The 12,827-nt window shown below is 42.6% G+C and overlaps 2 protein-coding genes across 2 annotated transcripts; one reads left to right on the top strand and one right to left on the bottom strand.

Annotated features, from left to right (window-relative positions):
• Window positions 1-5: 5 nt before the first annotated feature.
• On the top strand, window positions 6-1,317 carry LOC104508086 (chromosome unknown open reading frame, human C12orf73; the record flags this gene model as incomplete). Its single annotated transcript, XM_010149584.1, has 2 exons — window positions 6-44; window positions 1,222-1,317. Coding segments are annotated over 2 exons (135 nt in total), but the record flags the coding sequence as incomplete, so codon positions are not given.
• Window positions 1,318-4,832: 3,515 nt separating this feature from the next.
• On the bottom strand, window positions 4,833-12,599 carry HSP90B1 (heat shock protein 90kDa beta (Grp94), member 1; the record flags this gene model as incomplete). Its single annotated transcript, XM_010149583.1, has 14 exons — window positions 4,833-5,100; window positions 6,211-6,309; window positions 6,845-7,000; window positions 7,096-7,174; window positions 7,571-7,707; window positions 7,996-8,241; window positions 8,473-8,742; window positions 8,996-9,061; window positions 9,136-9,213; window positions 9,307-9,444; window positions 10,052-10,168; window positions 10,766-10,882; window positions 11,361-11,472; window positions 12,268-12,599. Coding segments are annotated over 14 exons (1,977 nt in total), but the record flags the coding sequence as incomplete, so codon positions are not given.
• Window positions 12,600-12,827: the final 228 nt, after the last annotated feature.

Genomic DNA, 12,827 nt, shown 5'->3' with positions numbered 1-12,827 from the left:
TCGCGGGCGCCGAGGTCGTGCACAGGTACTACAGGCCTGACCTTGTAAGTGCTGGGAGGGTGGCGGAGGCCGGTGGCGTGTCTGCGGGATGGAGGGTCCCCTGGCGCGGTTCTGTGCGGGAAGTTCTCTGCTCTGACTGCAAAAAACGGCTGCCCCCTGAAGAAGGAGCCACCAGGTCTTCTCTTGGGAGCTGTCTTCCAATGGCTGGTGTGGAACCGAAAATAAAAACCCTGCCCCAAGTTCTTCACAAAAGAGTTTCTGCTGGGGGAGGTTGGTTTTTGGAAAGAGCATGGGACAGTGGTGAGAAGGGGCAGTGTTCGATTTAAATAGACTTTCTTTCCACCCAGCAGTGTAAGGGAAGATGACCACAAGCTTATGTGCGAAACAATGACAGTCTGAGAGTCAAGACCATCAAAATTACAGTGATGGAGAACTAAGCTCCAAACGAGCCCATCTGCCAGGGATATTAATGGTTGGTCTCTTGGAGGCCTTCCGACCTGTTAGCCTTATCCCCCTGCTTTTGTTTACTTTTTGTTTTTTAAAAACACTGTGCTGTATTGAAATTGGAAATAAGTTAAAAAATCGTTGTGCTTGAGTTACGATGTCGACATGTAAGCAATGGGGCGTAAGTCATGGATAGATGCATAAGAACATGTATTTTAATAGTCTCTACTGTAGACTTCATTACAGGCAAATCGGCATATATATTCAGAATGCTTTCATGATCGACACCTCTTTAGCTCTGATTTTGAGGAGGTTCTTAAAATGTCACGTCATCTGGTATCTTTTCCTTTTTAAAATTTCGTCTCTGCTTTCAGTACCTAATTTCTAAAACAGAAAGGTAGAAGCACTGAAACTTTCTCTCTGTCACCAAGTGAAAGAATGCGTGGAATCTTCAGCTGGTGCCTTAAAGCAGTACTAGACATCTCAACCCGACTTTCTTAAATGGCAAAAAGAAGCTTTGTTCCTTTAAACAAACTGTCTGTTATTCCTTTTTGCGAAATCGTATTTTGCTATTTTGAAATAAATGTCAATTACAGAAAGTTAATAGGTTGATGTTTAAGAAGTTTTACGTGTAAGAATTACACCACCCTCTTAATTTTGAAGAGTATAATCACAAATTACCTGTAATGCTGTCTCTTATGGAGCACACTAACTTAACTGCTTTGTGAGGGTTTTTTTTTCTGCCACAACTTTGATGTCTTTCTCTGTTTTTAACAGAGTATACCTGAAATACCTCCTAAGCCTGGAGAACTGAAAACAGAACTGTTGGGTCTGAAAGAGAGATCAAGCGAAGTTCAGACTTCACAGCAGTGACCAGAATTTACTTACGCTGTGAAAACTGGAACTAATAAAATACTTGTTGAACTGCAGAAATCCACACGTGACACGCTGTTCTCCCTTAATACCCTTGTTTGTTTCCTTAAGCAGAGTTAAAGGCAGCATTAAAGTCAAATGTACAATGAATACCAATTGCTTACGCCCCAAAACTCTTATTTCTGGATCTTGACTGCAGTGTAGGTACCCTTCAGAACTGAAGATGTGAACTCAGATTGGTGGGTCTGGTGGGATTTGAAACCTTGAAGGTGATTAACAAGTGCATAAGTTTAGCATATTGAAAAGTCAAGCTTTTGTGGCCACTGGTTGGCTTTAATGAGCTTACCTGTTCACCTGTAGTAGAACCCTACTTACCCCTTGGTGTTTTCACCTTTTCTAACGCTTTTACTGGATGTAATGCAGAACCTGGTGCAGTAAGTGATGGCACCAAGTCCAAGTGAGAGACTCCTCAGGCCAGCTGACAGCAGGTACATCGGTGTTCCGTCTGTGGTACTGTCAGCGTGGGGACTGCTTTCCCTTGAGAAAGGCACCCAGAGCGGGCACAGGCTTCACCCACAGTTCTCAGTCAGCTTTAACTTGGGAACGAAAACCACCACCTGGCAGGTGACTCATTAAGGAAACAACAGCTCCACAGTTCCTACTGGCAGAACACTTAGAGCTCTGGTAAGGTCAGAGGGATCCAGAAATGATCACTGGGAAGTGCTGCTTTTACTTCTGTTTCAGCTGTGATTTTATATGTTTACTTAAATTGGAATTGGTTTTCCTGGGATGACAGGTTCCTCTGCACACACGTGTGTGTCTGCTATTTTGCAACTGTTGGCTGATGCGGGATGGGAACCTCTCCTGCTTAGTGCCTGTGTGGATGTTTGCGCTGCAGCCTGTCCCTCTCGTTGCTGGGTCTCAGACTCCGTTCTTGTAGACAGCAGTATAAAAAGGCCTCCAGTAAACCTCGGATGTTAAACCCAAATGAAATCAATGAGAACATCTTACTTGGTCCAGTTCTGGTAAAACTATGTTTTCCTTCACCTTACCTAAATGAAACTGAGACTGAGAACCCTCCACCCCAGTTTAAGCTCAAGTTTATTGAAGAGACAAGATGGGGCGGGTCAGTGGGATTTTGTTCCTGCTCTGACTAGGGCCAGGAGCAGTTTTTCTGTTAGCCCTTTAAAGAGGCAGGATTCACCAATCCTCATTCACACTTTGTATCACTGCTGTCATTACTCTGATAGGAAGATACATGCTTTTCAGATCCATCAGCTGCAAAGGGAAGTTACTGCTAGTTTGGCTCAGATTTCTAAATGTATCCTGCTGCTAATGGAAACTGAGCAACTGGGAGCATGGGTTTTACCCCAGCTGTTGGTTACCCCAGCTCCATATAGGAGCAGCAGAGCTGACAAAACACCAGGTTTTAACAGCTGAGGTGACACCCCCAGACAAAAAAAGAGGCAGCTTACAACTGCATTTTGTGCTTATTGACAGCCAACAGCTGTCACTCCAGGGTAGGGACAGCAACTGGAGCACAGCTGTGTTGCACATACCCTCAGCTGAGCAAGATGAAAAAGCACGAACTGTGACTCTCAAGTGTGCTCATTATTTCTGCAGTTGAATCAGATGTGCCATCCTAAAATGGGTGAAGGCACTGAGGAACTTCAGCTGTGTAGCAGAGCAAAGGTTCCGTAAGTGTGAGTATGTAACAGATGAAGAATACTGCAGCAACCCTATGCTTCCAACCCTTGGGTTTGTTAGCTGCAGAAGTGCTTAACCATGTGGTAGGCTGAGCTGTTTGCTACTCGGGCTAGTGAACTAGGGAGGGGTATGTACTTCTGATGTACTCACAGGTGTATCGCTGCTGAGTGATGTTGTAGGAAGCATTAAGACCTTAGGAGCAGCTGACTGCTACAGCGCACAAGCTGAAGCTGTGCTGCTGTAGGAAGAGGACCGTGCTGTAGCAGGGAATGGTGCACATGCCCTACTCTAGAGAACAAAGAGCTGCTATCAGAGCTGGTATTTCTAGCTGCTCAACTGCACACACTAGTGTAAGACCACTCAGCATGCTGCAACAACAAAGGGTCTTAGGGTGCTCTTACTACTACCATGAGCAAAGCCTAAAATAACCCCAAACCCACAAAACTACACTCCCATTCCTTGAAGTCTCAAAATCTTTATGTTAATAAAGCCTACATCTCTAAACCCTAACTCACTAACCACACTGATACACGGCATTGGTATTTATTGTGTGGAAACAGTATTTGGGCACTGGAGAAGCCAACTAGTAAAAGTAAATGGGAAGCAAGTTCTCCAGGTCAGCCTTCAATGCCCTCACCTAACTGGGAAGTTTATTTCTTTTCAGATTGCAGAAGTCAAACATTGTAGAAGTTCTGTTAATGAACAGAAGAGTGGCTCTTAGTGGAGTTAGTGTATAAGCAGTGCTACTCCTACATACTCCTTCCACAGAGGAAGGTAAACCCCCACCCCATAGGTAAAAAGTGCTTAGACTAACTGAAGGTGTTTGGAGGTAGAAGCACTAGCGAGAAAGCAGCAGTTTGTCCAAGCGCCACGTAATGCTAATACAACAAACGTGAGACCAAGTGCTGCCTCCAGCTCAGCCTGCCCACCCTACTGCTTGGTGCCAGCAGCTGGAGCCTGAGCTAGAGCAAGTATCTACAGTGCTTTGCTGTGCTACAGAGATGTAGGACAAGTTCCAGAACAGCAGCATTAAGGAGCAACTGTAACAGATGAGCTTTCACCTTTAAAAATGGGTGAGAAAGCAGGAGTGCTGGAGCTGCTAGGAAAGCTGCAAGGTAGAAGGCAGGGTTACCAAGCAGCATGGAGGACAGTGCAGGCTCACAGGCAGTAAGCTTGTGCTTGTGTTGGTCACACCTCTAGCAAAGAATCGGTTTGGGTTGGAAGGGACTTAACAGACCATCTATTTCCAACCCCCCTGCCATGGGCAGGGACACCTTCCACTAGACCAGGTTGCTCAAAGCCTCATCCAGCCTGGCCTTGAACACTTCCAGGGATGGGGCATCCACAGCTTCCCGGGGCAACCTGTTCCAGTGCCTCACCACCCTCTCTGGGAAGAATTTCTTCGCAAAAAATGGGAAGTTTGTTTCACTCATCTCTGCCATAAAAGCTACCACTGCCCAGCCCAGTGCAGGCTGGCAGGGCTTTGGTCCCAGTGCTATTTTTAAATGCCCTATTTCATCTTGAAGATGGCAGCAGAAACCCACATTCCTGACTACTTATTTCAACCAGCAAGTTCAGTACAGCTCTCAGCTACCAGGTACGTTTTGGCTAAGCAGCACAGCAGGTCTGTTAGCACCAAACCCAGCCACAGGGATACGCTATGCAGTTAAGTGCGGCTGTGCTAGCATGGAAAGGCACAAGGACTGCAAGCTGCCCCTTGTACAAAGGGCCTGAACACTCAAGATAATCCCTTTCTTTCTTTGTGCTAGCCCACAATATGAACTTACTATGTAAAATTTAGAGTTATCGGTGTTCGGGAACATTTTATTTTGTACATGACAAGATTTTACACCAAGTCAGTTAAATAATACAAATTTACATTCATGAGGAATGTTTTTAGAAAAGTGAACTTAAAAAAAAAAATATCCTTCTTTACCTTTAAACCCCATACCATCCCGTAACATTTTACAGTGGAAAAAAACCCCAAAGCAATCTAATTCACATTCCCTCCTAACCCCCCAACGCAGGACCGTAGTTGCGTGCAGCTCACAGTTCATCTTTCACATCTGTGGATTCCTGTGGAGACCAAGAGAGAATCCGAATCATGCTTTTTGGAGTGGAAAAGGTTACAAGATCTGCCCCAGAAGAATGGAACCCAAGTGTTGCTGATGCCTCCTGAAGCACTAACATAAGTAACACAGCCTCTTAATGAGGAAGCGAAGTCAAACCCCTGTTCAAACACTGGCATGTTAAGCCTTTGCTGTTTGAAGCCAAGTGTTTTTCAGTCTGCTCGAGCATTAGCCGTAGATCTAGTGTACCATTCCGTCTTTAGTACTTTCTAAGCCACCTTTCAGCCAGTGTTAGTGCTGGCACTAGCCCTATCCTATCGGACTGCAGAGCTAGCAAGCACATAACCTTGCAGTCAGTAGTCAGAGACCTTAGTTATGTGCTAATCCAACAAACAGAACAACGTTGCCCCTTTATATGTTAACCATCATCGCAGGTTACATCCTGCCGCGTAAACATGACAGTAACGGCATCAAAATTCAGTAGCTGTAGTACACTAAGTGTTGCACCTCATTTACTCTTTGGTAATCTGACATTTAACAGTAGGCAGGTACATCTCAGTGCCACGTATCTGTGCATCTGTCACAAGATGTAACCTTACAGGACTCTTCCAAAAGCCACCTGAGAGAGCACATCCAGTTGGGAATCTCAGAATTAACATTATCAAAAAACTGTGGTATTGGGCGAGTCCAGCATATCCATCAAGGCACCATTAAAACTGCAGACATCAGCTAAGGGGAGGTGGGTTCACACAGCAGCTGAACTGTTTTGGAGGCAGTGTTGCTTCAAGACTCTGAGCATCTGAAGCTCCAACCCTTGCCAATCCTTGATGTACAACAGGTAACACTAGGTCAACAGCAGAGGGTTTTCTGCTGTTTTCTTGCCACAGGGCACTGTTACAATCTCCTGAGCTTAATTTAACTCCAATTTTTAACATATATAGGTGTTTTATTTATTAAGTAGCCTGGCAAGGAATTAAATTACATTTGTGCTGCAGTTTCCCCCCCCCACTAAAAACTAGTGCCACAAAAGGCAGAGTGAACAAGTTTGTTACCAGGAAGCACCTCAGACAAAACTGTACATCAGTATTGTTAAAAGCAGTCAAACTTGAGCCCTTACCTTCTGTGTTTCACTGTCTTCAGCATCAGCATCCACCTCCTCTTCATCTTGCTCTGCCTCCTCAGCTGCATCTTCAGGCTCTTCAGGTTCTTCCTCCACCTGTAGGAAGGTTACAATTTGCTATATTTGCCTGGGATGTTTACGAGTTGTGGACTAGCTAGATACAAGCTGTGCAAGTATTCATTATCCATTCCCAACATTTGCCCCAAGATACCTGAAGAAAGCAAGTTCTGCTTAGCACTGACAGGCTTTCATTCCTCCTCCAGCAAGACATGCATCTTAAGCTCCTGCACACCACTGTGAGAACCCCTAGTATTTATACCCACTTACGAACTCATCTGTTAACAAGATGGGTTACACGTGCCTTTGGCCCTTAATTTACTCCCACGGAACCACCACTTAAGGATAATGCAATACTTGAGAAGCACAATGGAAGAGCAGACTTCCAAGAAACTAAAGAATGAAAAGGGAGGACATGAGCATTAAGTACAGGGTCATCAGTTTCCCACCCAGGTACTTGAACCGGACTTCTGGCAGCCCACCTAACAGCAGGCAGCATTTTATGCAAGTACCTGCTTTTTAAGGTGTGTTAGCAGGAATTCACTTATCAGCCCCAAGCTGAAGGCAAACCAACCTTTGCATCCAGGTCGATGTTTAAGCTTAAACGAAGCATCCTTTCTATTCTGTCTCCATATTCCTTAGTGTCTGGTAACATGTATCCTGATCTCAAAGTTGCCGTTTCAAACAACACCACTGCAAGATCTGAAACAGTTTTGTCATCTTCATTTTCCTAAATGCGGAAGAATGTAAAAAAAACCAAGCAGGACTGTTAACTAAGTCATATGCAGCCAAGCAGCCAGTATTTCACTACTGTTACTTGCTCACCTTGACTCGCCGCAGCATGTCCTTGATCAGTGGATGCCTGGGATTGATTTCAAATGTCTTCTTCTGGCTGGCATAGTAACTGAAAAGAAGTGACATCACTAAGTTTTAAAGTACAGAACCCAGCTATGTCTTTTAACCCATGAATCCTGCTTACAGCCACTGTAACAAGTGAATTTCTCCCCCACCCCCACCTTACTACTAGCTTAACTCTGAAAAGCATTCGAGTTACTAAGAGTTTGCACCCTTTTGTCACCAAGTGACCGTAAATGCCACTGATCAGTCTTGCTCACCAGGCAGTTTCACATACTGGGCTTTGAAATAACTAATTTAAGACACTGATGGAGACTGCCACTTGGTTATAAGTGACCTAAAAATACAAGGGACCATTTGAACCAGAGAGAACCTTGGTATGCCCACCCCAGGCGAAGGAGAACAACTACATTTCAGGTCTGCCACGACATAACTGAAAGCTTACTTTGTAGAGATATCCTTCCCAGTTTGGTAAGCTTGAGCCTTCATGATTCTTTCCATGTTACCAGACCATCCATACTGGCTTGCCACAAGAGCACAGGGAGACTGGGTTAAACGTTGAGACAGCACAGCTTTTTCAATCTGCAGGGAATTAAAAAAAAGCAAGCCTTTGCATTAGTTCAGAGCTAACAGCTTACAGAGGGAATAAAGCAATCAACTCTCAAATTTCTTGTAACTTCAGTTTTTTCTTAAGGTTTCAAGATGACATTGTAACTCATTATCTTCCTGAAATAAAAGTAAATGCATTTGTTTACCCAACGAAAGACAGAAGCTACTATGAAGTCTACACTCAAGGAATCTGCAAGGTTGTGTTGTAGCAAGTACAACAGAACTTACAACATAAGCATGACATACAGTGTAACACTTTACCTTGTCTTTTAAAGCTTTGTCTTTCATCCAGTTCAAGAGTGGTTCAAATTCCTTTTCCAAGGCTTCCCGACTCTCCTTAGACTTTTCACTTTCTTCAAACTTAACTCCTTCTTTTGCTACATTCTGAAACCTCTTCCCATCAAACTCTGGCAGAGCCTGAATACAGTATTCATCTACAGGCTCAGTCAGGTAGATCACTTCATAGCCCTTCTTCAGGAGGCGTTCAACAAACGGTGAGGACTCAGCCTAAGATGACAAAACAGGTCAGGTGCCACTTTAGCTGCATCTGTACCACCAGCTATCAAAACCCATACAGCCATTTGACAAGCTATGGTACAAGGAAGACTGTACTGCAGTAATCACAAGCACAGAGTCTCCACACTTGCAGCAAATACAGTTTACAATGTTTATGCTATTACTTCAACTGGGAGACACAATATGTTTTTCCCCTTCCCTCTTTCTTCCATGCTCACATACCTCCTTTCTGCTGGCACCTGCCATGAAATAAATTTTGTCTTGCTTCTCTTTCATTCTTTCCACATACTGGTCAAGGCTCGTGAGGTTGGTTTCATGATTAGAAGACTGGAAGCGAAGAAGTTTAGCCAGTCGTGTACGATTGGAGTGATCCTCAATAACTCCAAGCTTTACATTAGTACCAAACTCTTTCCAGAATGTGTCATTGTACTTTTCTTCTGCAATTTTCTTGATCATATCAAGAGTTTTGCGAACAAGTTTCTTTCTTATCACCTAAAAAAAAGCATCAATACCAAGGTGTAACAGTAAGCACTTGGAAGAACCCTCAATTCAACCCCACTACAAAGGATGGGAGACACCTGGTGTCCCTGATTTAAAGTGAACAGAGGTAGTCTGAAAACAGCAATGCTTGCATTTCCTATGATTACCCTCTTCCTAGAAGGTAAAATTAATCAAGCCATTATTCTCCTAAATCTTGCTACACTCACATGCTTACAATGAAGGGATTTAAGATCAATTAGCTTACCTTCAACAATTTGTGCTGCTGAAGTGTTTCACGAGACACGTTCAAAGGAAGATCATCAGAATCCACCTAAATTGAGGAAGAAGCTTTTTCAGTATAGCTAACAGTATTTGACAATTAAAAAAAAGGCTTGCAATACTTACAACACCCTTAACAAAGTTAAGGTATTTGGGCATCATGTCATGGAAGTCATCAGTGATGAACACTCTTCGAACATAGAGCTGAATTGCAAGAGAAAACAGCAGTCAGGTTATAGAGTTTTTTTGGGATTTTTTTTAGACAGGAATCCATACCCACACACCTCCTTGTCCTACCTTAATGAAATCACTTTTTTTGGATCCATATTCATCGAACAGGCCACGTGGAGCAGAATTAGGAACAAACAAGATGGATTTGAAAGTTACTTCCCCTTCAGCAGTGAAGTGGATGTAAGCCATTGGGTCATCATGCTCCTGTGAAAAGAGAATTTTTAATTGACATGGGGAAAGTTTCAGTTAAACACATTTCCAGTAATAATGTGAGTTGACCAAGTACATACAATTATTTTACAATTAAAATCTATCTAACCATGGTTTGCTAGCATTTATTATGAGGACAAAAGTTCCCAATTCAGACCTACTAGGGTTTTTGGTTGTGGTTTTTTTATTTCCCCACAGCACATTAAGTGACTCCAAAGTAACATATTACTCTGCATTTTGCACACAAAGACATTATTTCTAGAGAGCCATTATCTCTTTTCCACCATGTACAACACAAGCACCACCAGTCACAGTTTGCCTGTCAACATTTAAATGCATCAGTAAGCTCCGTATGAGCTGAAACATTACTTCCCAAATCTAGGCCACCCATCCCTTGGGACTTGGCTGTACCTTCTCTGAAAAAAAACAATAGCTCACAAGTGAGATGCTACACCTTCTAGGTTCTCTAATTCAGTCTATCTACTGACAGCAATTTATTCTTCAGAAATAGCTCATCTTATAAGCACTCGTTTTATTTATGCAGCAAGAGCTACTATAGCAAGCTTGCTACTTTGGAACAATCTTGAGGCTCAGAACTTACCTTGGAAAAGGTTTTGTAAAAAGCTTTGTATTCATCTTCTTCAACTTCTTTGGATGGTCTCTGCCAGATTGGTTTAATGTCATTCATGAGCTCCCAATCCCAAACAGTCTTTTCAACCTAGGTATGTAAACACCAAAGGATAATAAAGACTCCTTCTTTACTTCAAGTTAAGTCAGTTAAAGAAATCCCACTGAGGCTAAGTCATAAAATATCATGTTAAAAATTTGCTCTAACCTACAAGACATAAATGAGAACACTGAAGTTGTTGTAAGTATACACATTAGTGTAACACATTGGAACAAAACCTAAACCTATACCACAGTGTGCCCTATGTACATGTAACATGTTCACAGAGTAGCACTATTTCTGTTCTACTGCCATTCTGAAACAAGCTTTCCAGCAGAGCATACTCAGTTTAAACTAGCCAGTGTCAGGTTACCAGTGTCCACCACCATTTCAAACAGTTCACTCAAGTATTTATAATTAGCAATGGGACCGCTGCCTCACAAGGCTACTGCTCGGCCATTGGCCTGATTTCAACAAGTCTGTTTTGTTTACAACCTTCTTCCATGACAAGGTGTCTAACGGCACTTAAACAAGTTTGCTGTTTGAAAGCAAACACACACTGCTGAACTTTGTGCCTGGAAAAGCACTTAGGGATATCGCTGAATTATCAGACTTATGTCACAAAACTCCATGTCTGACAAAGCTTACCTTCTTTGTTTTTGGTTTCTTTTCTTCCTCCTCTTCTTCAACTGCAGCTTCATCATCATCTGTTTCTTCTTTCTCCTTTGCTTCCTCCTCTTCAATGGGTTCCTCAACAGTCTCTGTCTAAAGAGACAATTCCAAGTGGGGATTTGGGCTGCTTGGCTTCCTACCAGGTATCTTCTGGAGTTCTCTTAAAGAGCTTCATCTCTCAGAGCACTAGTTGTGTTACTTCCCTATCACAACCATTTCCCTATAAGTAGCTACAGCTGAAGGTCGCTCTGCTCAAAGTTCATGTTTTTCCCATAGCTTTACACATAAAGCTCAGACTTGGGCAATTCTCAGTTCATGCTACACCAAGATAACATCAGAAGAGCAAGTCAGAATAAAGCCATGTTCCTTCCAAGTCCACGATTTTAGCAACACACTAACTTTTGGAGAGCCAAGTAACTTGTAAAATACTAGCCAGAAGAGTCAGAAATGGGAGAGTTCTAGGATTAGACAGCTAAAGCTCTATAGCATGCCCTCATCCTTCTTGAGATCTGGCCGGAGATCTTTCACAACCAAGGCTCACACAGCGCACTGCTCGGCTAGATATACTCACCTTGCTGCTCCACACGTAGATGGGGAAGTTGATGAACTGTGAGTATTTCTTTACTAGATTTTTAACTGTATCCAGCTCAAGATAATCGGATGCTTCCTCCTTCAAAACAAGGCTAGAGAAAATAAAAAACAACCTTTAATCAAGTGCTCCACAAGTATTTTAAAGTAGTTTTACAGGAGCAGATGCCTTTTCCTACTGTTGCAGCCATCGTGATTCAAATTTATGCAATTTGGCTTTTATTAGTTCAGCTATAAATATCTCAAAAAAGACATATTTCCTACTAAACAGCTCCAATGAAAAGAAAGGGCTAATTGTTTTCAGCAATTGGGGCAGAACACAGTATCCAGAAGCCTAAATGAAAACCTCAGATCATATTGATACTTCAGTGAATTTACTTGGAGGTAAAACAGAGAAACCTTTTCATACTAAATGCCTTCTTCAGAAAAGTCCTCAAACAAATCAAATTTATCCGCTCACAAAAGCCATGAAAATAGGACTGTCAAACTTCCTCTAGTTTGAGACTTGCATCAGCCCAGTCTCACAGGTCTAGAAACAGCAGCAAGTTTCCAAGTAGCTCTACAGCCCCCATGTAGGTTTCCAAGGGCCACAGTTGTGTTGGGGAACTGAACGAGACTGCAGGCACCTGAACTGTCTCAAGTTATTTGCCAACAGCTGTCAAGATGCTCTTGGTTTTCTTAGTTCATCTAATGGAATGTGATGCAAAATACCGTCTCACTCCACATTTATTCTGGATGCAGTTAATACTTTGCATCTTTATGTTATGTTAAAAAAGCTGCATTACAAGAATCAAACAATATATGTCATAATGCTGAAGTCATCCACATGTCCAATGAGCAAAGCGTACCCACACAACTTTCTTTCAAACCCCAAGAAACTTAATACTCACGTTATGGTTGTGCCACGTCCTAAAGTGTTTCCTCTTGGGTCATCAATCACAGAGAATTCATTTGAATCTGACTCCCAAATATGTTGAGTGTCATTGTTGTGTTTCGATGTGACAATAACTCTGTCTGCCACTAAGAAAGCAGAATAAAAGCCAACACCAAACTGGCCGATCAACTCAGATGTTGACTGGCTATCATCCTGCATTTCAGTCATCTTGTTTAAGAATTCACTTGTACCAGACTTGGCAATGGTACCCAGGTTTTTAACTAACTCTTCTTTTGTCATGCCAATACCCGTATCCGTAACGTGAAGCATATTCTTCTCTTTGTCACACTGAAAAAAAAAGGAAGACGCAGTTTGACTTCACTTTGAATCTCAACACATAATACACTGCCACAGAACAGTGGTAAGAGCAGCAGCTATTCAAACTCAAACATGCTTGGCTACAATAAATTGAATTTGCAGCAGCTACAGAAGCTAGAGACTTCCAGGTATTTCATTACTTCCATTACTCTTTACAGAGTCAGAAATATATTTTCACCAAGGCCAAGTGCAAGGTCC

Source organism: Eurypyga helias, unplaced genomic scaffold, assembly GCF_000690775.1.
Source record: "Eurypyga helias isolate BGI_N326 unplaced genomic scaffold, ASM69077v1 scaffold47343, whole genome shotgun sequence".
Classification (NCBI taxonomy): Eukaryota; Metazoa; Chordata; class Aves; order Eurypygiformes; family Eurypygidae; genus Eurypyga; species Eurypyga helias.
Note: the sequence above shows the minus strand (reverse complement) of the source record. Positions and strands in the feature narration are given on the sequence as shown.